The sequence below is a fragment of the Clavelina lepadiformis genome, chromosome 2 (genome assembly GCF_947623445.1).
Source record: "Clavelina lepadiformis chromosome 2, kaClaLepa1.1, whole genome shotgun sequence".
Taxonomy (NCBI): Eukaryota; Metazoa; Chordata; class Ascidiacea; order Aplousobranchia; family Clavelinidae; genus Clavelina; species Clavelina lepadiformis.
Window position 1 is genome coordinate 5,100,732 of NC_135241.1, and position 23,544 is coordinate 5,124,275.

The 23,544-nt window shown below is 35.7% G+C and overlaps 5 protein-coding genes across 8 annotated transcripts in view; all 5 read left to right on the forward strand.

Annotated features, from left to right (window-relative positions):
- The first annotated feature begins 2,262 nt into the window (after positions 1-2,262).
- Positions 2,263-3,456, forward strand: LOC143446137 (uncharacterized). Its single transcript, XM_076945644.1, has 4 exons — positions 2,263-2,476; positions 2,676-2,816; positions 3,107-3,201; positions 3,286-3,456. Exons 1-4 carry the CDS (start codon positions 2,374-2,376, stop codon positions 3,340-3,342), a joined length of 396 nt encoding a protein of 131 aa, XP_076801759.1. The 5' UTR covers positions 2,263-2,373; the 3' UTR covers positions 3,343-3,456.
- Positions 3,457-4,994: 1,538 nt separating this feature from the next.
- Positions 4,995-6,380, forward strand: LOC143446937 (uncharacterized). Its single transcript, XM_076946806.1, has 4 exons — positions 4,995-5,283; positions 5,545-5,685; positions 5,908-6,005; positions 6,140-6,380. Exons 1-4 carry the CDS (start codon positions 5,181-5,183, stop codon positions 6,194-6,196), a joined length of 399 nt encoding a protein of 132 aa, XP_076802921.1. The 5' UTR covers positions 4,995-5,180; the 3' UTR covers positions 6,197-6,380.
- A 2,338-nt stretch (positions 6,381-8,718) lies between these two features.
- Positions 8,719-10,171, forward strand: LOC143446261 (uncharacterized). Of its 2 annotated transcripts, none has more exons than XM_076945829.1 (4): positions 8,719-8,984; positions 9,087-9,227; positions 9,627-9,721; positions 9,925-10,171. In XM_076945829.1, exons 1-4 carry the CDS (start codon positions 8,885-8,887, stop codon positions 9,994-9,996), a joined length of 408 nt encoding a protein of 135 aa, XP_076801944.1. In that variant the 5' UTR covers positions 8,719-8,884; the 3' UTR covers positions 9,997-10,171. The 2 variants fall into 2 exon arrangements, with proteins under 2 accessions (XP_076801944.1, XP_076801945.1); XM_076945830.1 differs by having other exon boundaries at positions 9,111-9,227.
- Positions 10,172-11,328: 1,157 nt separating this feature from the next.
- Positions 11,329-13,912, forward strand: LOC143446028 (uncharacterized). 2 transcript variants are annotated; one of them, XM_076945472.1, is made up of 6 exons: positions 11,329-11,587; positions 11,898-12,008; positions 12,132-12,223; positions 12,371-12,526; positions 12,666-12,804; positions 13,355-13,912. In XM_076945472.1, the coding sequence occupies exons 1-6, from the start codon at positions 11,575-11,577 to the stop codon at positions 13,504-13,506; spliced, it is 663 nt and encodes a 220-aa protein (XP_076801587.1). In that variant the 5' UTR covers positions 11,329-11,574; the 3' UTR covers positions 13,507-13,912. The 2 variants fall into 2 exon arrangements, with proteins under 2 accessions (XP_076801587.1, XP_076801588.1); XM_076945473.1 differs by having other exon boundaries at positions 12,141-12,223; positions 13,355-13,910.
- Positions 13,913-16,455: 2,543 nt separating this feature from the next.
- The window catches only part of LOC143447501 (centrosomal protein of 290 kDa-like), a 39,927-nt gene continuing 32,838 nt past the window's right edge, over positions 16,456-23,544 (forward strand). For both annotated transcript variants that reach the window (XM_076947645.1, XM_076947646.1), the window contains exons 1-20: positions 16,456-16,736; positions 16,934-17,017; positions 17,124-17,321; positions 17,641-17,796; positions 18,044-18,226; positions 18,313-18,525; positions 18,605-18,766; positions 18,877-19,045; positions 19,228-19,313; positions 19,636-19,815; positions 20,080-20,210; positions 20,449-20,590; positions 20,712-20,849; positions 21,147-21,308; positions 21,431-21,577; positions 21,740-21,854; positions 21,955-22,067; positions 22,221-22,338; positions 22,439-22,573; positions 22,715-22,866. In XM_076947645.1, coding sequence (XP_076803760.1) covers positions 16,563-16,736; positions 16,934-17,017; positions 17,124-17,321; positions 17,641-17,796; positions 18,044-18,226; positions 18,313-18,525; positions 18,605-18,766; positions 18,877-19,045; positions 19,228-19,313; positions 19,636-19,815; positions 20,080-20,210; positions 20,449-20,590; positions 20,712-20,849; positions 21,147-21,308; positions 21,431-21,577; positions 21,740-21,854; positions 21,955-22,067; positions 22,221-22,338; positions 22,439-22,573; positions 22,715-22,866 — 2,958 coding nt within the window. In that variant the 5' untranslated portion in view covers positions 16,456-16,562. The remainder of the gene's footprint in view (positions 16,737-16,933; positions 17,018-17,123; positions 17,322-17,640; positions 17,797-18,043; positions 18,227-18,312; positions 18,526-18,604; positions 18,767-18,876; positions 19,046-19,227; positions 19,314-19,635; positions 19,816-20,079; positions 20,211-20,448; positions 20,591-20,711; positions 20,850-21,146; positions 21,309-21,430; positions 21,578-21,739; positions 21,855-21,954; positions 22,068-22,220; positions 22,339-22,438; positions 22,574-22,714; positions 22,867-23,544) is intronic.

The window sequence follows — 23,544 nt, forward strand, 5'->3', positions numbered from 1 at the left end:
GTGTTGTTTTTTTAGCCTGCGGGAATATAGATTCTTTCAAGACTTTAATTAAAGCGTTTTTAAGGCAAAAAAAAACAACAAAATATTTGCGCTACGCACATTCCGAGCGGGGTGGATAGGTACGTGCATTTTAGACCCAGATAGCTTCGAAAAACTAAATACGCTACTACTAAGAGTACGAAGGTAAACGAATTTTTGCACGCTTATCCACCATCTGTCAAATATTAGTCGCTAAACTGACTCGCATATAAAATCAGTGTATAACTTAACCTTTCTACAGCGACAAGTTTTTTGTTCGGCCTCAGAAATTTTTGCTCTATGAAACAAAAATTTGTTCAGCTTGAAACTTTCTCAAAGGGAACACTGGCCCCAAACATGCAACTGTTCGATAGGCGAAGGGAAGGCGCTGTACTGGCCTATGCCGATTTCGTCTTTCTCTCGATGGCACCATGCTTCCATCTTCGAAAGGTTACCAAGCCAGCGCGATGATGTTGAAAATTACCGTTGCTTCCGGGTTTTCAATTGTTCGTATTGTTGTACAATTCAAGTAAATAAAATAAACCATTTAATAGTAAAATTATATTTCCTTTGGCTATGCATCATAAGAAAACACACAATTTTATTCGATTCACGTGGACAAACTTATGCCGATAAACATTTCGCACAAAAAGTGTTCTTTGCAAAACACAGCAAATTTTCCGAAAACCTGTTTGTTATTGCCCGCTGTATCAGTCACAACAGCTTTAACAGTGTCTTTGCGTGGGAAGCGCAATCTTTAAACAGTAATGATTTTCTCCTGCTTTAGGTCAGCGCATATCGATAAATATCGCATATTTGATACGATCTATACAGTAGGCCAACCAGTACCTATAAAACATACAATTTTGATGGTAAACGTACGTAGGCCTACGTGTTAAGAAACATGTTGGGTATCTGTGCCAGTTTTCAAAGCAAAGAATACAAACACGAATAACCAGCGATTGTCTGAACGAAGCAGTTTTTAAGTGACACTGTCAATTTTTTGTCATTGTCAAATGACACTTTGTCACCTCAAAGTGTCACTTTGAAATTTGACTAGTGTTATACAAAAATGCAATGAGACCGAACCGAAACTGTTCCGCGCATAATCATGGAAAAGTGCATGAAGTGTTTGGAAAAAATGTGCCAATCAGTGCAAAGTTCCCAAAGTAGCAAACCACAAAGCAAACCACAACATAACAAAAGAGTAACATCAATAACTAATCACAAGCACAAATGAAATTGCCACAATATGTAAACAAATCAATAACAGTACTATATAAAACTATAAATACAACTATACATTACAATTTAAATCACACAGTACAGTAGAATCCGCTTAATAAATTCGGCTCCGTCCTAAGCGATTGTGGATTTAATAAGCGGTGGATTTATTATCCGTCACAATAGAAATGAGTGCGCTATACAAAAAGAAGCACACATATTTTAATATAGTGCATTGCAAAATGTGTATCAGTTTTGTCTTGTCTCCACCTTTTCATTGCGCAATGTGACTACACTACTTCGCTGCAATGTATTAAATGAAAATGACGCGTTTCAAAAACGTTCATGCTGCAACACAGTTATATGGGACAATACTGCATTGCAACAGCAGTGTAACCCGCTAATACTGTAGTGTTACACTACACGAGACTGATAACAAAACAAACTGTAATACCAGTTTGAAAACATTGGATTCATTGAGATTGACATACTCTATCGATGAACATATATTAGATTGAGATTACGTTAAAGTTTTTTCACAAAAATCATTATGAAATGGACTTATAAAGCGATTTTTGGATCTATTAACCGGCTATTTTTCAATGTACAAATTCCGTCCCTAAGCAAATTGGATTTAATACACGGATGGATTTAACCGTGGATTTATTAAGCGGATTCTACTGTTATTGCGACAATAGTTTTAGCGTCTGGTCCACAGCAGAAGACAAAGCTTACACATCTATTGCTCAATTCTACTCTGTTGTTTATGAAGGAATGCAAGTAAAAGTGCAAGACAAAACACGTTTTCATAGACGGTACTTTCTCGCGGAAGTCAGCGAACTTAGATAGCGCCTATTGCACGTTGTTTATCACCATTACAACAGAAACTTGCAATGTAACCCATCGAAACTTCATGCGGCTAAAAAATTCTTTAGACTCATTTACGTCAACCCGTGCTAAGAATTGCACAATAAAACGCCTTTTTCTTTCGTTTACATGAGATCTGTTTAAATACAGACGAAACAGTCAAATTTGCAAACAGACCTTGAATTGCAAGTTTTGTTGGAGTAAACTGAATACTTTACAGTATTACAAGTTTAGAGTTCCGTTTTTCGTCAAAAGAATTGTAAGATGAAGATATTCGTTGCTGTTTTATTGATGTCTGTGCTGGCCGTATCCACAGCTGGACCAATTCTAAATTTGACAAAAGGCGATTCAAATAGTGATCTAACAGGTAAAGGTTAAACACTATAAGTAGGCAACTGTATTTAATAATGTAAGTGTATATAATAGCGTGTACCATATTGAACAATGAGTTGGTTTTAAGTGGTAGAATTTGAAAAGAATATAGTTAACGGTGCTGTTGCATTTTTAAGTGTAGAACATTACGGTTGGTGGTAGTGTTTCCATTGCTGTGTTATTTCTGGATACAGATTTCGAAAACTTGGACGGTACGTCTTCGATATCCTGCTACAACACTGATGCCGAACAAAAAACATCACTTGTAAAATGTCCAGGCTTTGCAACTAAGTGTGCCACCGCCAGCTTTGATATAACTATCTTCTCCACTCCACGTAAGAAATGCCTAACATAGTTTAACGCCTTAGGCGTATAAAGTTGCATAAGCTTAATTTAACGTGAGTATACCACGGTATAAATACTAACGGTGCAGACGGTGGCAATGGTGGGCGGGTTAATTCTGAATAGGCCGATAGTATTAAATAAAATTTAACACATTTGCCACAACGGTGCAGATGAAACTTTCACTACAAAGCTTGAACTATTCAGGGGTTCAGTTGAAGGCTTAAAAGCCTGAAGATTTGAATAAAGTCTGAGATCAAAATTTTGTCAATTTTTTTCGCAGAACACGTGCAAGCTTACTTTTGTAGCAATGATGAGCAATGCAACAACGAAGGAACTGAATTTTGCAAAACAATGAAGAAAGAGTCGCCATATCCAGTAAATGCTTAAAATATTAACTATCACTTAAGCTTAAGCATAGTAAAGTTTTTAACTCAACTTTAAACTATATTTCAATTGCAGGTGGAACATTGCAAAGTCAACTGCTGTGCAACCGATGGTTGCAATAAACCAGAATGAACCATAGACATTGATTTTCGACTTCATCCATCTCCTGCTCACGTACTCTTAACCCGCTTGTTTCATTTTATGTGTTTATCATCGGAATCGTCAATAAAACGTCATCGATATTAACCGTTTCACTGTCAAGTACAGTGATTAAGATTATTTTGGCTGCTAAGTTATATCAAAGCAATGATTCACAAATAATTTAAATTCAAAGTAAACAACTACAATAACAGCAACAAAGTATTCCCAAATCAAAACATTACATCATCAATAATTAATACAAGAACAAACGACAGAGGACTTGTCTTACATTTGTAACGCTCTAGAGTCTACTCCAGATAAATAACGACGAGCGACGAAGATCGCGCGTTCCTTGTGCAAGCATTTAATAAATATGAACGTACAAACAGTTTTAGCTCAAACACAATAGCCTCTATAATTGTGCCACACTACTACAGGTACCTGGCAGACATATGTACGACATAAATTTTTCCAATGCGCTATAAAATGGCGGAAATGACAATGACAGTGATGGACGATGGCGGTGATGGACAATAAAAATAAAACGAAACTAATCATAAACAAAGTTATTCCTGGACGTTATAATTTGTTATGTAACAAAAAAATGACAGAAGTGAAAATGGTTTTAAAAACAGTTTTGAAAAGAAAACCAAACAAGTTCGCTTGCGTTGAACGCATGGAAAAGTTTTTACTAGAACTTGGGTATACCCTCTTGTATATGCACACAACCCTTGCACTTAAGATTGGGGGTGGGTTTAATTTAGTTCAAAATGGGCTGAAGCTGGTACACCCGTTATAATTGTATTAATTTTATTTCCTTCTTGCAACATGGATGTGAATGTTGGAACCCTAACAAAGAAACGTGCAACTATACCTCAAAGTATTGCAAATGTCGATTATTCGCAGAATGCAAAGGATTGCTGAGAACGGAAAGACAATTGAAGAAATGCTGGTCAAAACGGGACAAAAGGCATTTCTTGCTTCTGCCGATTTGAAAAAAAAACAATTACAGTTTTTGGACATTAAAAGTGGAAAGTAAAGCTTGAACAAATTGTAGTTTTTGGAATAATATCAGAGAAACGAACACGAAGTAAACTCTGTAGAGCGTTACAACACGTTCATAGGCAACTTTAAAGAGCATTTGCATTTCAGTGCAGCAACTTCTCCGCAAGTTGCATATCAATAACGGAAACAATTTAAAGGACTACATGCAGTTAAGTGCGTCGAGGCCTTGTTCGGGCAAGACAACTATAAAGAATAAAAAATTGGATATGCTTATAATAGCATTATGTATTTAATTTCCTGATTGATATGGTCCAATTTATCGCTTTTTAATGTTTAGTTAATATATTTTGTTTGAAAAACTTTATTTGCTAATTTCGTATTTTGAATTTTCCGGTTTGCTACTTTTGTCATTGGGATTTCCCAATTCGATTATTACTCTGACTGGTATTTTGTAAAAGTCAATGCGGTGAAGGTACTTTCTGGCGGAAATGTCAACAAGATTGCACAACAGTACTTGGATAAAGTGGCGCCTTCCAGGCTGATGTTTAAGTGTTTTCTTCAGTTCGAAATATATCAGCATTGCAACAAAAAGTTAATTTTACTTTGAACATGTTAGCAAACTGTTTGCCAATACTTGCTGACCGATCGACGTCAAAGCCGAGAGGGGATTTCACAGCAAAATGCTTTTTTGTTGCCTTTTCGTGAGCTCTATTTAAGCAACAGCTAAACCAGGAATAAGTAAAAGACGTCTGACAAATAGCCTGGGAAGATAATTCATAACTTAACAAGTTTTGCTCAGCTTTAGGTCAACAAAATATAGAAGAATGATGAGTTTTATAGCTGTTGTTTTCATGACCATGCTGGCAGTTTCTACAGCCGGACCCGTCAACATTTTGACGAGAACTAGTTCTCATGGAGACTTTCCAGGTAGCTTCATAGTATAACTGCATCATATATTGTATAGTTGTATATCGTGTTATTATTGATTTTATTAGGTGTTTGCACTCTGAAATCGATACGGCAACTAACATAAACTTTTGGACAACACATAAAACATAGGCCTATTGCTTGTAAACGTAAAACTATTATAGCCTAGTTTGTAAAAACGTTTGTAGAAGAAAAACTGAAGTTGTTTGCTTCATAAAAAACTTCTGCTTTCGGGAGGCCTTACATTTGTCGTTTAATCAGATTTTGGCAACTTTGGTGGTCCATCTACTATATCATGCTACAACACTGACCCGCAACAAACAACATCGCTTGTAAATTGCCCAGGCTTTGCAACCAAGTGTGCTACTGCCGGCTTTGATATGAACGTACCATTTTCCAAAAGTGAGTATAATACCTATGCTACATGAATTATGAATTATATTAACGTTTTTAATTTTTTAAAGAAAAACGTTTCATAATTATAATAGAATATTTATTATAATCAATAGTGAAAGTTAAGCTGCTTACAGTTAAGTTTACGTTTAAGTCGTTTTAATTATGAATAAAATATTGCGCTCTTGAACAAATTCAGAGATATTAAATACGTCCAAACTTAATTTACAGGTCATCACGTGCCGGCTTATTTCTGTGCCACCGATGACCAATGCAGCAACGCAGGATCGGACTTCTGCCAAGGAATGGCAGATAACATGCCGGTTCCGGTAAATATTTCAATTTAACAGGAAATGTTTGTTTTGAAGATAGTTTTTTAAACTTAGCGTCCTGTCGGAAGCTGGACGAAAATATAATTTTTTTAAACAATTGCCTTGTTTTAACTGTTTTTTGTTTGTTGTAGATTGAAAATTGTCAAGTCATCTGCTGTGGGACCAATAACTGCAACATACCGAAATAAACTCGATTATATAACGTTGATCTTGTTGGCGTAAAACTTTTGTACCCATACCTTGGTAGGCCAACTTGACCCTGCTTAACTCATTATCACGTACACCCTTGATCATTAGCTTATGTAATCCCTGTTTGTGGTTTTCGTCATGTCATTTGGAATGTACAGTAAACAAAACTTCATCGATATTAAATTTTGGAGTGCCAAAGTTTGAAAGGTTAGCAGTTAGAAAGGTTTGAGAGGCCACGAAAACAAAACTTATATCATTAGTTCACCACATTCGTTACTGTAAATAAAACACATCAACACATCATGATTATTAGAATACTATGGAATATACTATAAAAGAATGAAATACTCAGGCAATAACATTGTATTCATCAAACACCAAACAATCCTAGAAGGATATGAAAACACTTTATAGTTTCAAAATTGGAAACAGGAAGACAATACAAAAACTATTGAAAAAAGATAACCATCAGTTTAAATGCGTTGGATTAAATATATTTTTGTTTGGAAATTTTCAGTCTGCTATTTTCGTAATTCGAATCATCCGTTTTGGCATTTTCACTATTATGGGATTTGCCAATTTTACTAAATGTGCACAGCTGCTTTATAACAAAGCAAAGCAATTGAAGGCACTTTCTTTCAAACGGGTCAACAATTGATTGCTGGCGATTGAAGGCCACTTTCGCCGGATCCCCCGATTGCTAGAGAGGTCGTAATATAATTCTCCCCAATATTTGTCACTTGGAAGAGATTTGGAAGTCGAAACATATTGCAAAATACTTTTTACTTTATTATGGTACAAAGTGTTACCTAAAATAAGTCGGCAAATTAATTGTATTTGAAAGACTAAAGCCAGTACCCCATGGGAAATTTCTCCGTAGCAGCTCACATTGCTCCTAACATACAGTCGAAGATCATAAAGTCCCAAAATGTGAAACCAGATGAAACGTTTGCCTATTGACAAAAATGAGGCATAACAATTGTATTTATTTCATCATACCTACAGTATGTGAGTGATATAGCATAGAGTGAGATTTTTGGTAGGCATTCGATTTGAATCGATAGAAAGACTTTGCACATACAATAACACTTTCATAACGTATTGATAAGCTTTTAAGTTAGTGCTATATAAAACCGGTTTCCAATAGAACCGAAAGTATTAATCATTCATCCTTTTTTTCTGCGTTTGACCGAGGTAGTGATATTTTTACACATGGCTATAAGGGTAAAAATGTCATTGTAAGCCGTTGTTATTCGATTGGTACTCGACCAGAAACAAAATGTCACTGATCTGACGCAGCATTTGAGTTTTGAGGAAAATTTGAGTGTTTCTTTAATTTGCCTGGGTAACAAAGTTAAACAACTGACAAAGCTTTGCAATTCTTATTACGCGGTTTAAATTATTACGGTCTTGGAATTAAATGAGGGGCTCCAGTTAAAAATATACAGCAGAGTTGTTTATTTTTGCACTTTCGTGTTTGTCCCATCCAATAATTATTATAATTATTATAATTAATTATATATTGTATATATTATTATATGTTATATTAATTGTAATTTGCATAGATGTTCGCCAATGCATGAAAATGACTCTGATGTTTTTCTGCAAATTTAGGAGTGTGTAAACCCAATTGAATTTAGTTATTATTTTTGTTTATTAGCCCCAAGTGTGCGGAACATTTACTTACATGCTCACCGCGTAGTGATGTTCATAACACGTACGTCACGAACAGAAACTCGTTTGGCGGGGAATTTTCGGTTAAGAGCGGTCTTGCGCAAATTTCTTGTTTGTCAGATCAGACGTTTGCGATTAACGAGTACTGGCCAGTTCCAACCGAAATTTACATCTAATTTCCTCGAACTTTTATTTAGCTGACATAGATTAAACTAATTTTTGATGCTACAGCATATACAGCAGCATATTTAATAAGTTTTAAAGCGCTAAGAGCATTTATTTTGTTCACTTATTTACTTAAACCTGCTGATGTGTGTGGGTGTGACAATTATTAATCGTAAAGCCTCACTGAGGTTGCTTACTGTAAAGCAGAGAGCCCGTCTGTGGACTTTGCACACTGAAAAAACGACGAAGTTATTATCAAAGATATGTTTGTCAGAGATGCACTTAATGAACAGTTTAGAGCAAAGGCTATAAAGAATAGCAGAGCAAAGTTTCAGATTTATTAGGTAATCATTTATGAAGATTGCTGCTGGTAATTTCAAAATTCTGGTACTTCTAGTGATTCGCTTGCTTTATGTACTACTGTGTTACGGGGACAAATATGCTAATTGTAGACTTTATGTGCATGGAATAATACCCAACACCACAGTAGTGCTTTACTTTATGCTCTGTAATTGTATTTAAATAATTAATTTAACTTTTACATGCATATAGTTAGAAAAGGAAATAGCCAAGTTGCAAAGATTATTATAATTTAAGTCAATGCAAAATTTTCGAATATATTTACAGTATAGATTGTAATTATTTCTTGTTAGTGTCGACACTATAATATCTGCATAAAGATCTATACGATATATAAAATTATACTTAGGTGGAGAGATATTTGGACGTAATTGTCAGAACTAGCATGCAATTTGCATTTGTTAATTAATTTAAATTTACACTGATTAAAGCTTTGATGTCTGTAGCATCTTTTTCCATAGCAAAGATACTTAATAATATAAAGCAAGATGAATTCAATCGAGTTAGTGGTGACCTTTGTTGCTGTTTTTGCAATATTTGGAGATGCAGGAAAAATCCATGCGTTAAAAGAACCCCGAATGCTTTCAGGTGAACTTTGGTTCCAAAATGTTCACTCCATAGCTTTATTTTCAAATCTCGACTTTCATTTTCATTTTCTTTGTTTGACTTTATAAAATTTATATATGTTAGAGCTTACAAAAGAATTTACAAAAGTTCAGGATCTGTCCTGCTATAAATCTGATGGACTCACTGCTCAGCTTGTCAAATGCCCTGAGTTCAATAACAGATGCGGAAGTGGAGCGTACGACATTACCTTAACGCAGCCTGCAAGTAAAGCTTATTTGGTTTACAATATCTGCGTTAATGTATAACGTTTGAAGTTAAAAAATCGCCAAGAATTTACCTGAAGTTCTATTTTCTGATAACGTGTGTATGCTGGTTAGCATGAAATTGCACAAGTTTTTGGCTGCCACTAATTTACCGTAAAAATCGTGCGTTCGAAACTAATTTTGACAGTTTCTTGTTAACCTATAAGTTAAATGTTATAACATAGTAACCTAAGCCTAACCTAAATCTAAGGTCTAATTTTAATCTAACCCCAATAAAACCTTAATTGCTGAAATTAACTTTTTGCATACCCATTCTCCTAACCTAAGCGCCTATCTTTAACAACGGACTGCGTGACCTACTTATGGTAAAATAGTCACTTATTAAGTTTTTTGCTGTTAGCTCATGTCGACTTCTACTTTTGTGCTGATGACAAAATCTGCGCCAATCCCAAAGCTTACTGCGATGAACTGCAAAAGGTTATGCCAGAAGTTCCAGTAAGTTTGCTAATCGGAAATCACAAAACTGTATATTTTAGTACGTTCACGGCACAGGGTTTGCGTTTTTATAAGCTATTCTATTCGTGAATATCTTGTTTTTGTTTCCTTGTTCATACCAAGTTAGGATGTGTTTAAAGATAAGTTAGTGCTATTGATATTATGCATAAAATAGTTTCTGTGATGACAAACATTTTTTTCAGATAAAAAACTGTAACCTGAAGTGCTGTGAATCAAATGGTTGTAACAAGCCAAAGGAAGATGATCTTAACTAGACCTATACAGACAACTGGAACAATAAGCCGACTATATCGGGCTATAGGCTATAACCACATATCGTTAGTGTTAGTTGAACAATCCTTTTAATCATAAATGATTTCATGCTTAGTTATTCCTGGAATGATTGCCACTGTTGTGCAAAAGTACAAGAATAAATATAACTGCAATACGTATGTTGTTCTACAAGTCTACTTTCAAAGAATGGAAAACGCAATCTTGAATTGTTTCGTTACATAATGTTGGTTGACAATAAACATGAATAAGTTTCAACCTATATGAAAAATCTTATATGATGAAAATAATATACGTACAGTAGAACTTCGGTAAGTCAACCATCCGCGGGACCATAGTGAAGTGGTCGTGTTAGCGGGGTTGTCGCGATAGTGGATTTCGCGCTTAACTATGACGTCACACTTGTACGAAGGATCGTATAGGTGATAATAATAAAACTGTGTTTAATTTCTGTGGACTAGGCTTAGACCGCCTATAGAGCTAAGGCCACACAATGCACGTTTAATTGCGAGCGCATCTTATAGTTAATCAATCATCCTATGCTGAAAAAATATAAAAAACTGTTCAGCACTTGTTCACTAAATTCGCTGAATCAAATCTTGCAACAGGAACTTTCCATTGATCTAATATGCGCTTGGACCATGATTGAACGACAAAAAGTGACGTCACATCCGCTCCCGCACAGTTTTTTGAAAACGGTTTGCTAGTAATTAGTTAACGAAAAGAAGAGAGAGAAATTTCGTTTTTATTTTCAGAATCAGCGTATTTTTATCCTTTTTTAGAAAATAGGTTGAAAGTGATTTCAGTTTCCCTTTAATGCAACCGTGAAAATTGCGTAAATATCGGTTTGAATCTCCTACTCACAACCTAGTCCTAGAGTATGGGCGATAAACTTAATCCAGATAAACCCTTTGCTACTTCAGTCAAATTGACAATACATAAAGTTAGATAGCACAAAGTAAATGTTCATTGTAACGTAAGTGGCCGAGTTCTTTCCTGCATACCATATGCATTTGGCCATTACATTAAAAATAAGTAGTAATTCCTACTAGTTACACGTAAAACAAACAGAATTTAAGTAGATTGTGATAGACGTATCGTTATCAACAACATCTAGCTGGGCTACGCGCTGTCTCGTTCGCTCTCCAGCTTTTTCAGATTTTTCAGATTTTTCTTCGACTTCAAAGCATAGTTTTTTGCTTCACCAAATGTGAGAAACCTGATTTGGTTAGTCAAGCGTGAAGCAGAAAGCTTGGGGAGTTTTGTTGCAGATTGCTGGGAAACACGGCCAGTTGAATTTTGCAAAAGTCGTTTAAGGTTGCAAGATATAGTTCAGGTGGCGGTGTAATATTGTTAAGTTCAAATTTGCGGTTTTGCATAATTTTCGGTGTGGTAAAGCTTATACATAACTACACAAAGTTTCTCTATAAAAAATTCAAGTCGTTTTCCTCACGAATATTTATCATAAACTTTTCGTTATAGCCGTTTTTTTGAATTGGTATTTTATTGGCAATTCATAGACTTTTCAAGATCATTTGTAAATTTCATCAGCAAGCACTACAATGTCGTTGGAAGGTGAAGTAGCCTTATACAATTTAATGTTATCTTATGATAAAATTTATAGTCTCAAAAGCGCTTTTTCGTATTCAACAGCGTTGTATTATGTGTTTTTATAGTTTGAATTACTTAAAGTGCGACATATATCTTACAATGTTAAATGTTAGCTAAAAGATTGGTGTAGAAGAAAGAATTAATTGCCCTCGGCAAGGTGCGACGAAAAGCCGCAAATATCGTTTTTCATTCATACAGGCGTTGCCAAGATCCTCTTACACTTTTATAGTGGACTAGATTTGTATCTAATAATCACTGCTGATTTTTTTTGAAGACGTGGTTTCTACAGTCGACCAAGTTAATGATAAGCTCGGTGACAGCGCAAAGATCGTCGCCAATAAAAGTGAAAAAAACAAAGAAAAAGCAGACAACGCAGCAGAAGGAGGTAACATCATTTTAAGCAACTTAAGTTATCATTAACAAATAATCAACATTTCAAAGCAAAGTGTTCATTATATGTACAACTGCTATGTTTGATAATGGTAATTCAAAATGGTAATTTTTATAGCATCGTCAGGCCCAATCAAGCGATCTAAAAGAAAATATGATGACCCCGATAAGAAACGTAAACAACCACCATTTTTAGAAAGAAATGTGGAAGTAAGCATTTAATAAAAAGCCGTTATTAAACCAGGCTAATTGTTTGTAGGCTACTTTGTAATAAGGTCAATGCCGGTAACTTTTTGTAAGTTTAGTTTACTTCACTTACACAGAAGTAAGTTTTGTTGATGTTTTATTCGACGTTAGGTTGATAGGCAGGATGAAATAAATCATAACGCTCTGCTCAAGTCTATGCATAAAAGATTTCAAGCTGGTTACAAACGATGGATGAATCGTTCAAAATCTTTTAAGTTAGCGAATCTCTTTGTTACTTTGTTGGTTATTTCCATACAAGTGGCTCAGGTACAGTGTCAGTATCGATATCATAAAAACTCTATAAAAATGCGTAAAGAACGGAGTGGGCCTACTGTTTCGCTTTTATTTTTATTTTGAAAAACTTACCGTGAGTTATACAGATTAGCTTGTTCTTCAATTGGTACAGGTCATCATATTTCAACTTCCAGAAATCAGCGAAAGCGACCGCAAAGCAATTGCCACCATTTTACCAGCTGTAACTGGTGCGATTCTTTCTGTTCAATTGAAACTGGCTTGGGCTGAGAAAGGAACCAAGAGTAAAAAAGGTAACTTGCATGAAAACTCACCCGATTCGCCTACGATTACCGCATAGAAACTCAAGGAAAAGTTGTACGCATTGGGTTTATTCATAAAAAAAGGCAAAAGCTGCGATTTCCTTATCGTGGGATAAAGGCTAGAGTAGCCTATACTGTACCGTTGTTATGCGAAATCCTGCTTGCTATGGTTAATGCAGGTAGCCTACCTATTGTAAATTACGGATCTAATCCAAACCCAGTCAGCAGCCACAGCTTTTATTGCAGTCTAACGATTGACAGCTTACCAGCGCCGTACAACCTTCTTTGCATTGCTTTGCCGTAAACGTAGCCTAACCGGTTGGAAAACTGTATTAACGTTATGTAGTAGGCCGACGTCTAAAAACCCGATTTTGTTATAGGACACCTATAATAAGCTACACACCAAGTCAAAGTGGCAATAGGCTACATTCATTGTATTACAGTGATTTATGTTAACAAATTGGCATTAGTCTACACTGTCTACAGTCTTCTTGCATGTTTAGATATTCCCAAATAGGCTAACGAAAGTGTTTTATTCTAGCTGCAAGACTTTACAGAACATTGGCAAGTCACATAGAGTATCGCATTGACATTGCGGAGGCTGGAGGAGAATTAATTGATTCAGTGAAAATTTGGAATACCGCGCTGCTTTCCGAAAGCAGAGAAGTTCCAGCCTTCTTGTCTATTTACTGAATAATGTGGTTCGCTCAACCGAAGTATACTCTTGCAAAAATGTACTTGTCACAGACTCACAGTTTTATGAAACAGTTTTGCACAAAGATTTCTTTTCATCTTTACGACGTAAATTTTTTTTATAAAAAAGTACTAAGCTATTACTGCTCGTCTTAAAAATATGCCAATGGTCAACTGTTTACGTGATATGTTTTGATAAATGGTTGTTTCTTTTATAAATACCTATTTATTTGGCATGTTTAATAGAAAGTAATTGTTTGACCTCTGTACTGCAACTAATATTTACTTTACCTTCTATCAGTGTACTTTTAATACCGTCTTTAAGAAACATTAAAATATATTTGTGGGTGGCGCTAAAGATGCCTAATCTTCGAAAGGGACGCGGTTGTTGGGGAAATAAATCTTCAGTTTGACTTTGAGAATTCAGACTACAAAATGCTTAGTTTGGTCTATAGATTGCAGGCTTTGGGTTGTTTAGTGGTCTGGCGCTTGCAATACTTACCGTTAATGTCATGCTGTATTTATGAGTTTTTTAAGAGACAAGAATTGCTATATGTTCTATGCATGTAGCCTATAGGGATTGATAAATGGGGTCTAGTATACAGCAAGTGCACAACCACAGGATGCCTTTGTATAGCCTAGGCTATATACTCTGATACTAGACCCCAGCTACTCAATTTGTGACGTCTTTTGGTTGTGCACTTCTATACTAAACCCGATAAATGTTGACTAAATGCTTCAGAGTACCAGATAACAATAAGTTCTCAGCCGAGACCAACTGCTGAAGTGCTACGGTATGTGGTGGCTTAGCAAGTAATCTAGGTAATGGTGATTTAGTGACTTCAGCGAGTTTTACAGTAATTTTAAACTCAACTCAAGTTTATCTTCTTAAAGGCCCTTAGCTTAGTTCCCCATCTGCTCATAGTGGAAAGTGGAACAACTGCACGCACGAGGTTCATCACTCAAAACGCCGATTTATAATAAATAAACAATGAATTGAGGCTTCTGTACACACCATCAGCATCAGGCCCATGCAAGATGCAATCAATCAATCATTTTATTTTCATCAGAATCGCCTAGGGGACGAAAAATCAAACCAAGTTGTTATTAGCATGTGCTAATGAAGGGGAAAAGTGACAAAACCGAATAGGTTTAAATTGTACTCAAAAATAATCAAGGTAAAAATTGCTGGTAACAATTAGCTTGGCCACTAAACTCATAATTAACCTAGTTAAATCCATAAAACATAAGTTAAAAAAACTGAAATATGTTATGTGAAAGCAAAGTTTCTGAAAAAAATACTCATTGGTCTGATTCGCTCCTGGACTGCAGAGTATGGCAGTTTTCACAGAGATCTCAGGTGTGCAGAAGCAAAGTTTTGGTGTACATGAAACCTGGTGTTATGCTCTATGACTCGTAGCCTAGTATGGAAAGAAATCGTTCTGCACCAGATATGTCCTACATCTGGTGCACAATGTAGATATCTGCTGCATAAAATCGGTCAAAAAAGCTACTTTTAAGCTAAGTAATTCCCAAAAAGCGGTATTTGGTTCACCCTCACACATACTGGTGCACACTTTTTGTTGCCTACTGGTGTATGCCAGTCTTTGAAACTTACGCTGTCAGGTGCATAAAAATCTTATATTCCATAGTAGCTCGTGGTACAAGGCTGCCCGGTGTTCCTCCCTTTACTATAGAAATTTGGGGAAAAGTGTCCAGTGTTTCCATTTTTTTGGTTTTAGAGACATCGGTTTATTGAGGTGTCCAACTGTTTTGGACAAAAATTCTCATGTGTGCTGTTGCCATATTCTGCAGTCTGGGTTCACCCAACATCTTTAACACTAGAATGACGGAGGGTGTCATTTTAACAGCTTTTGAAAAAGAAAGTTGTACTAACCCAAAGTGGTTTACGGTAGAACCGCTTTTTTGTGACTTTTACTGCTTTAATGACCTCAATGCAGGGCTGTAACCATTTTTTGTTTAGAGTACAAAAAGTGACCTAATCTGTGTTGTTTACCTAGAACGATGGAAGGTGTCATTTTGACTCCCTATTGTACGATGCACAAACAGGTCCCACCAAAGCTATGAATCTCAAATATTTTTGTGATATAACAATCTAAAATTTCTCGTCTGTGATACATGCATTGTTTCATCATCAAAGATCAATTTTCTCCACATTCTTGCTTCCCACGGCTGCTTTTGTTGCGTAAATGAAGCGTAGGTTTACTGTACATCTTCCTGGCACAAAATCCGCAATTGCAGTGAGTTTCTCATTCATTCATTCTCATTCATGCATTCGGCTGCAAACGAGGTATAGATGGAATTCGTAGTGAATAGTACAGTTTTTGTTCTCTGCATCTGCAGACGAGTTAGTTTGGCCGACTTGTGTAGTTTTTCTATTGGTCTTTTCTTTCTCTGTGTCCTGTGTAAGGAAATCAATCATATAAAACTTCCAAGACGGATATTTCTGCAAAACTTGACGGAAGAACTTGGGATGCTCTCTGTAAAAAGTTCCTCAATGCCTCGCTCTACAAAAGAAGCAGCAGCTAGTGGAGATCAACAACCAACAACACGAAACTGCCAGGTCGGAGACCACTGCAAAAAGAACTGATCTGTTCGCAGATGCCACAAATTTGAAAACTCTCCATGTGGAAAATGCACTGCCAGTATACAGCGTGTGTGCAAAGGCTGCAAATGAAGTCTACTCGCACATTTTGGTATTATATGTCACTTTTTAAGTGATGTTTGACTTGTTTGTGTTGTTATGTTAAATAAAAACGTAAACAAAACAGACTGTTGGACTCCAAAGTACACGGGTGTCAAAATGACACCCTCCGTCGTGATAGATAAACCAAAATTTCAGTCTTTTTAGTTTTAAATGCCAGTGCAATGTTTTCTTTGTTTTATTTTAAACTCGTTTAAACATACCGATATTTTGTAATTGTCTCAGCCTATTGCGTGCACTGATATTATATATCATATCGTTATAAAGTATTTAATGGTTTGACAACTGATATCAACGAGACATCTAGAAACAGTTGTCCTTGTTGTCAAACATGGCACCTGATGTCAATTGGAAGATGATCGATGCAGTGGCAAAAGGGGAATCTAGAGATGAAGATAACCTGGAGAGAGCTGCAGAGATCTTGCATGGCCTCGATGAAGATGAGATCCAAGCAGAGCCTGAAAAAATGTTGATGTTGTTTAAGTCTGCAATGAAACTTTTGGATGTAAGTTACAAAAATTAAAGGTGTAATCAAATGTCTATATATAATTATAATTCAACTCATTGCATGTTAAGACTCACTTCTCAGTCAAACTGCTTAAAACTTATCAATTGCATTAGTCTTGGTCTTATATGTGCTGTAATATTGCAAGCTAATTTGTTTATCCTACTAACAATTTTTGATATTAAAATATCTTTTAGTATCGTGAAAAAGCTTTTGATGACATCATGCAAGAGCAAGAATCAGATATTGAGGCCCTAAAGAATCAACTAGCTGAGGAAAAAGTGTGTTTTTGTTGTGACTAGTATCATAATATATTCATATAAACAGGGTGAAATACTTTTGAGCATTGATGTTTTTCACCCTTATTTTTTGTGCGAACTTTCACAGAAATTCAGCAGCCAAAGTGTCCCACGTGACACTGAGTATTATCGCTTGGAAAATCGTCGACTGATGGAATCCATTGAAACTTACCGGGACGAGAAAAACGAGCTAAGGCAAGATCTAACCACTGTAACGGAAGATAGAAATAAGTATGAACGTGAATTGGAAGAAGGAAAGCGACTTCAAAAACAATTAAAAAATGAAGTATGAATTGCTAGTTAATTGCAAGGACATTATGTTTGTGTGATCTTTCTACTTAATAAAGGCTTTCCTAGATTATAAACAAAATGTTTTCCATCGTTCAACAACAGTGCAAATCATGTAAATGGCATTTAATGTGGCTTTTTGAAGAAAATAATACCTAACGAATATTCTGATTTTCCGTTTTTAACATATTGTTTATTGATATTCTTTTTTAAGTTTTTTGTTTGCTTGGTTTCACAACACGTAATTCCTGTATCCAATCGTTAGGTCTGCATGAATATATTTTTGTATGATATTTCAAATAATTTGCCATGTTTAGAATGAGGAACTTCGGTACAATCTACGTGAATATCGAGATATTATGGAGAATCAACAACAGCAGAAGTTATCAGTTCAGGGTCAAATGGATGATGAAACAAGAGAAAAATTTAATGAAAAAAATCAGCAAATTTCCGACCTTCTTACTCAAATAACTGTAATTCGATTTTAGAAAACTTTTAATTTACTCATTTACTTTTATTTGTATTTGTCTTCCCACTGCTTATATAATATATATATGCTTTTCATTGCTTATATACTGTACCTGGGTTATTAGTATAATGAAGTCTACATGTTGTTATTGGATTATGTTCCTAAATGCACAATGATACATATGTTATGCCTCATTTAATTAATGAAAATATCAAGTTAAATATTTGCCATTAATTATATCATTTTTTTAGCAATTGGAAGTGGTCAATCGTCAGTTGGACGAAGCAGCCAATAAGCTGCGTAACGAGATGGAGACTGGGCAGGAAGACATGGAAAAGATGGTGGAAGAATATGAAAAGATGAGGAAAGTTATTGGAGCATCTGATCATTTCAGTGACAACCTTCACCGTGAAAATGCTCAGCTTAAAATGCAGGCATGATTTTTAAAATATCATTGCCTGGCCATATAGCAATAGTCGTGCACTGTCGGCTTTGTTCTTCATGTCTGTTTTCTTTGTAGGTATCTGATCTTCGGGAAGAACTACGAGCCAAGAGCACAGAAGAGGACACCATAGCGCAGGCAGTGAATGACAGAGTCAAGGAATGGACGACAAAGTTAAGAGAACGTGATCAAGAAAATGCAGAACAAGCTCGTATAATTGCTGTCCTCAGAGAAAAAATTACAGCTACTTCATTAGATCAGGATCGGATTAATGCTGAAAGGCTAACAAAGGTACTGTGGGCATTGCCTTTGCTGTTTCTATTTTACATATGGTGATTATAGTAAACTAATTTTTTTTTCACCATTTTAGAAATTAGAAGTAAAAGAGAAAGAACTTCAGGAATTGCAAACTGCTTTAAACCAAGCAATCAATGACCTGGAAGAGCAGACAGCAATTGTCGAAGATCTCCGTAAAGACAAAGGAACGAATCGTGAGACGCTGGCTTATAAATCACAGATCAAAAATCTCCAGGTAGTACCTATCATGGTTAAATCGGAATAACAAAACAAAATTTTTCCTATATTTTAGGAAATTCAAAAATCCAGCACTAGTAATAGACAGGCAACTTTGTAAACTTGCAGGCTCAAATACAAAGACTTGAAACAGATTCCAAGGAAGCTGAAGCTCAAAGAACGGCTGCTGAGCAAGAAGCCCAAGAAAATGATACAAAGCTTACAGAAGCTCTTAAACGGGTCTCTCTTCTTGAGTCTGGCCAGTATGGGCTAACCGAAGCAGTCGATGAAATAAAAGGTAATGCAAAACGTTTTAGACATTCTTTCATAAAAGTTGCATTTTCAAATCCTTTTGGATCATGGCATTTAAAATTCTATTTTCTGTTTTCCATGTTTGTTTTTTTACATTTCGGATGAAGTAGTTGTAGTTTGAATTTTACTGCTCTAGGGCTGTGTATGCTTACCACTCGTTTTAATTAGAGCATAAACACCGCGTGGAATTGCGGGAAAAGGAAATTCGAGACTTGACAAGACAAGCAAATCAACTCGAGGAGAAGTTAAATGATGTAGGTTTGGTGACAATTTTATTTTTCATTTTAAGCCTCATTTTTATATTTTACAATCTGTTATCTAAAACAAACATGAATACGTCAGCAAGTTTATTGAAATTGTGGGAAAAATAAATACAAACATTAGGCTACTACAGTGAAGAAATCAAGGATAGAAAAGATGAACAAACAGTTTGGTCCTTATTGCTGTCACAGTTAATAATTGTATTAATTTGTCATCGGCAATCGACAAAATTATATCGTTATTGTTGTCTTACACTGAAATCTTCATTTACTTCGATAATTACTTCAAATCTTCATTTATTGCTCTCTTCATCAGTTGCTTGAGGAAAATGATGAGTATCGAGAGAGGTTGGGAATCGATCCTCGTGATCTGGAGGACATTATCAATCTTCGAAAGTCCCGTGCTCTTCGCCAACAGCAATACAGAGCTGAGAATCAAGTTTTGTTAAAGGAAATCGATCGCCTTGAAGAAGAAAGACTGGAATTTAAAAAACAGGTTTGACAAATAATACTTTAACTTAAGCAACCGGTTTTACAAACAACATTTTTCCTGATAAAATGCAAGCATGTGCAAAGCTTGTTTTGGCTACGATAATATTGTGATGTGGCACCAAATTAAGTGGCAAATTTGTTGTTTTTGTGCAATTATATTCATTCATAAACAATAGCCAATTTTCGACGAAGAAGGAACAAAATATTGTAGATACTGGCAATGCTGCAGACATTGGCGGGTCGTGTTTAGTGCTATTTTCTTTTCCAGATTCGTCGCCAAGCTCAGTCTCAAACACAAAAAGCTTTAGCTGATGGATTGCTTCCAGAAGACATGGAGCTTGTTGATGAATTTATGGAACAACTTGTGAGGAAGAGGAATCAAGGTGTTGTTGACGCCAGGTGATCAAACATTTATAATTTTTTACCGTATTTATATCCATTGTTTTTAAGTGCTGGAAATAGAACAACTTACAGAAGCACATGGCAGGTCACATGTTACATTTTACTTTAGTGAGTGCAGGACTGCTAACCCAGCGGTTGCTTGTCCTTTACTGGCTGCTGTGAAGTGGATCCATTGTTCGAGAAAAGTTTTCTTTTAAATTGATTGTGGAATAATTTTGTTCAAATTTTTGTTTAGACCATCCATTCGAGCATCCCCAAGAATAGCCACATCTGGTACAAGCAAACTCTCTTGGAGGGTGGAAGACTTAAGCAAAGAGGCGGAAGAAGCAGAAAAAAAATTGCAACAAGCAAAGAGTGAAAATATGAGACTCAAACAGGTCTCTTTAAACTACCTTCAATTTATTATTATTCATTTGATAATCTTCACTGCAACAAGTTTTCTTTCAACTTTGCTTGATTTAGTTTTCGTACATTTGCTAAAGTGAATTCCCTAAACAGGAGAATCAAACTGTAACATCTGAGAATGATCAGCTGCGAGTTGCTATGCAAGACATTTTGCATGAAATTAAGAAAGCGCAAGAAACTCCATCAAAACCAGAACCTGTTCATATCCCATCGTTAGAGAGGCTTTTGCATGTATGTATCTGGTCCTAATAAGTTGGTGCTCAAAAGCTTGCATTGACATTTTGTAGCATTATCAGACCCGTGCTTTAATCCCAATGTCGGAATAATCCAAACTTTGTAATAGGAATCCTAAATACTTAATTTCAGTGAGTTCTTGGCTTTTTGATACAGCTCCTAGGCTAAACCCAACACTCTTTTATCCTGGAATGTTAAAATTATTGACAAATTTATCATTATGTGGTCGACCTCTTTGCCTGGTCCTCGCATATTTGCAATGCAATCCTGATGTATGGGTTGTTACTTGTTCAGGCAATTGAATCGCGATATACGGCCGGACAAGGCGAATCTGTTCACTTTAAAGCACAAGTTGATCAGCTGACCGGTAGAAACGATGAACTTCGAAGCGAATTGCGTGGCTTGCGAGAAGAACACTCTTCAGTAATGGCTGATAAAAAAACACTGGAAAGACAGGTTTGTGTCGTTCCGTCGTACTTGAATACGGTACTATTACTTTGTTACTTGTGTTTACATTGTGGTAAAATGTTGTTACTTATGAATCTTGTTTTCCTGTTTATGTCGTTATTAAACTGCAGGTTGCTCAGCTTAATACAGAACTTGATGTCTTGGGTAAAGCTGCTGAGAATGGAAAGCGGGTTGCCATGACTACTGTGAAAATGCCACAGTCAAAAGACCCAACTACAGATGACGTTATCACTGCTCTAAATGAACACTTAATCCAAGTAAGTTAAAGACAACCTGCGCCGTTAACTTTAGATGTATTGTCTCAAATAAATTTTATCTTAAATTTTGGTACATACAGTGTAATGGTGTATTTTGGACTAAGCATCTGCATAAAAATTGAATTCAGTATTTCTCTGTAAAAACTTGTTTTAATTCTTGAGGTAATGGAGAGAGACACCAAAAAGCAAACAAATACGAATGAAATGAAGGAAGCTCTTGAAAATTCAAGGCGGCAGCTACAAGTGCTGAGGCAGCAGACCCATCTAATATACAAAGGTTTTTTGATCAAGTCACAGACTTCGACTTTAAAGAAACATTAGTCATTTATGTCAATTCTTCATCCGAATCTTTGTTACATCACTTGACTTCATTTTAGAACATCAAGAGGAGAGGAACAGATGGGACAAGTTGAAGAAAACGCTTGAGGATGACAAGTCAAAAATGCAAGAGGGAGCTGAAAAAACTTCCATACGTCTCGATGAATATGACGTGGGTCTTTTACATGATAACACGGTTTTACTTGCTAACTTTATCATGTTGCGAAACGTTTATGTTAATTGTTAACTAACCATTATTTATAAGTTATCAGAGTATTTAATTGTGTTTGTTGTTAGTAAGTATGTTTTACGTTTACTTGTGCAGCGTTTGCTGAATACCCTGCAGAGTAATCCTGATGATCTGAAGCAAAAACTTTCGGAAACATCACGTAAAGTATCACTTCTGAGGGTCAACGAAAAGACTCTTATCAGAAGACACAAAGGTAACATCTCGAGTTTCTCATCTTCTGTGAAAAACGAAAATTTTAGTGGTTTAGGTTGTTTGTTTGAAAATAATAATAATCATTGGCAACTGTTTTGTAGCTTTGGAAGCATCAGAAGGTTTACTTACAGCTGAAAATACTCGCCTCAAGAATGAAATTTCTCAAATAGAGAAAGCAGTGTCAGAGAGAATAGGATATTTGGAACGTTACAAGGCTATGGCTTCATTTAAAATAGGTATAATATTTTTACTAGTTATGAGCAGTGGAACATATTTTTTTTACTGCGTATTTTGATCTTCTACTGCGTTTAATCTCTACGTGTATTTCAAAGTAAGCCTACTTTGCTTTTTAACATTTTATCTGCTTGTTGATGTAGAATCTCTGCAAAAGGCTTTAGAGGGCTGTGTTCCAGAGACAGAACTCTCAGTTGTCAATCGAAGATTTGACGAACTGACCGCAAAATATCGAGACTTGTTACAAAAGGAAAATCAATTTGTTGCGAGAAATGTGCAGATTGACGCCACGCAGGTAGCTAAATAGAAAATACATTATAACCTTGATATATTATTCAGATATTTCTATTTTACGTTACAAAATGCCATGTCCCGTGTTTGCATTATTGACCATAATACCATGATCATAATCTGGTTACACATTTTTACGTTATTTATAGAAAGTGATCAGCTGTGTATACTTTGCAAAAGTTGCCATTCTGCGCACGTACTAGTCATAGTATAGTTGTATAATTATGCTACCAATAAACGTCGCTACATAATATCGATTTGACTATAAACTATACAATTTCATCTGCCAAATTATGAAGATGGAAAAGGAACTGAAAAATTGAGTAGCATGCCGTTGAACTGTCTTGTTAAGCTACAATTTTATCACTATAGGACACGCAGATCGTCCTTATGCTTAAAAGAGCAACTTCGGTGATATTTTACTTGAATAATGGTCGCAAGCAGTGTTTACTGTCACTTCAACCATCAATATGATTGCGTTTCCTAACGTTCCCAAAGCTTTGGACGATGCGTTCGTTTTTTCGACTTTTTCTCACTTAATCACAAAATTTTAACGAAGGTTTTCAATAAAAATGGAAAGTATCAGTTCGCTGAAGTTTTACGAAGTCGCGGCTACGAACAAGTTTACGAAAAAAGTTGTCTAATGTCTCCTCGGTTGTTTGACGCATCATTTGAACTAAGT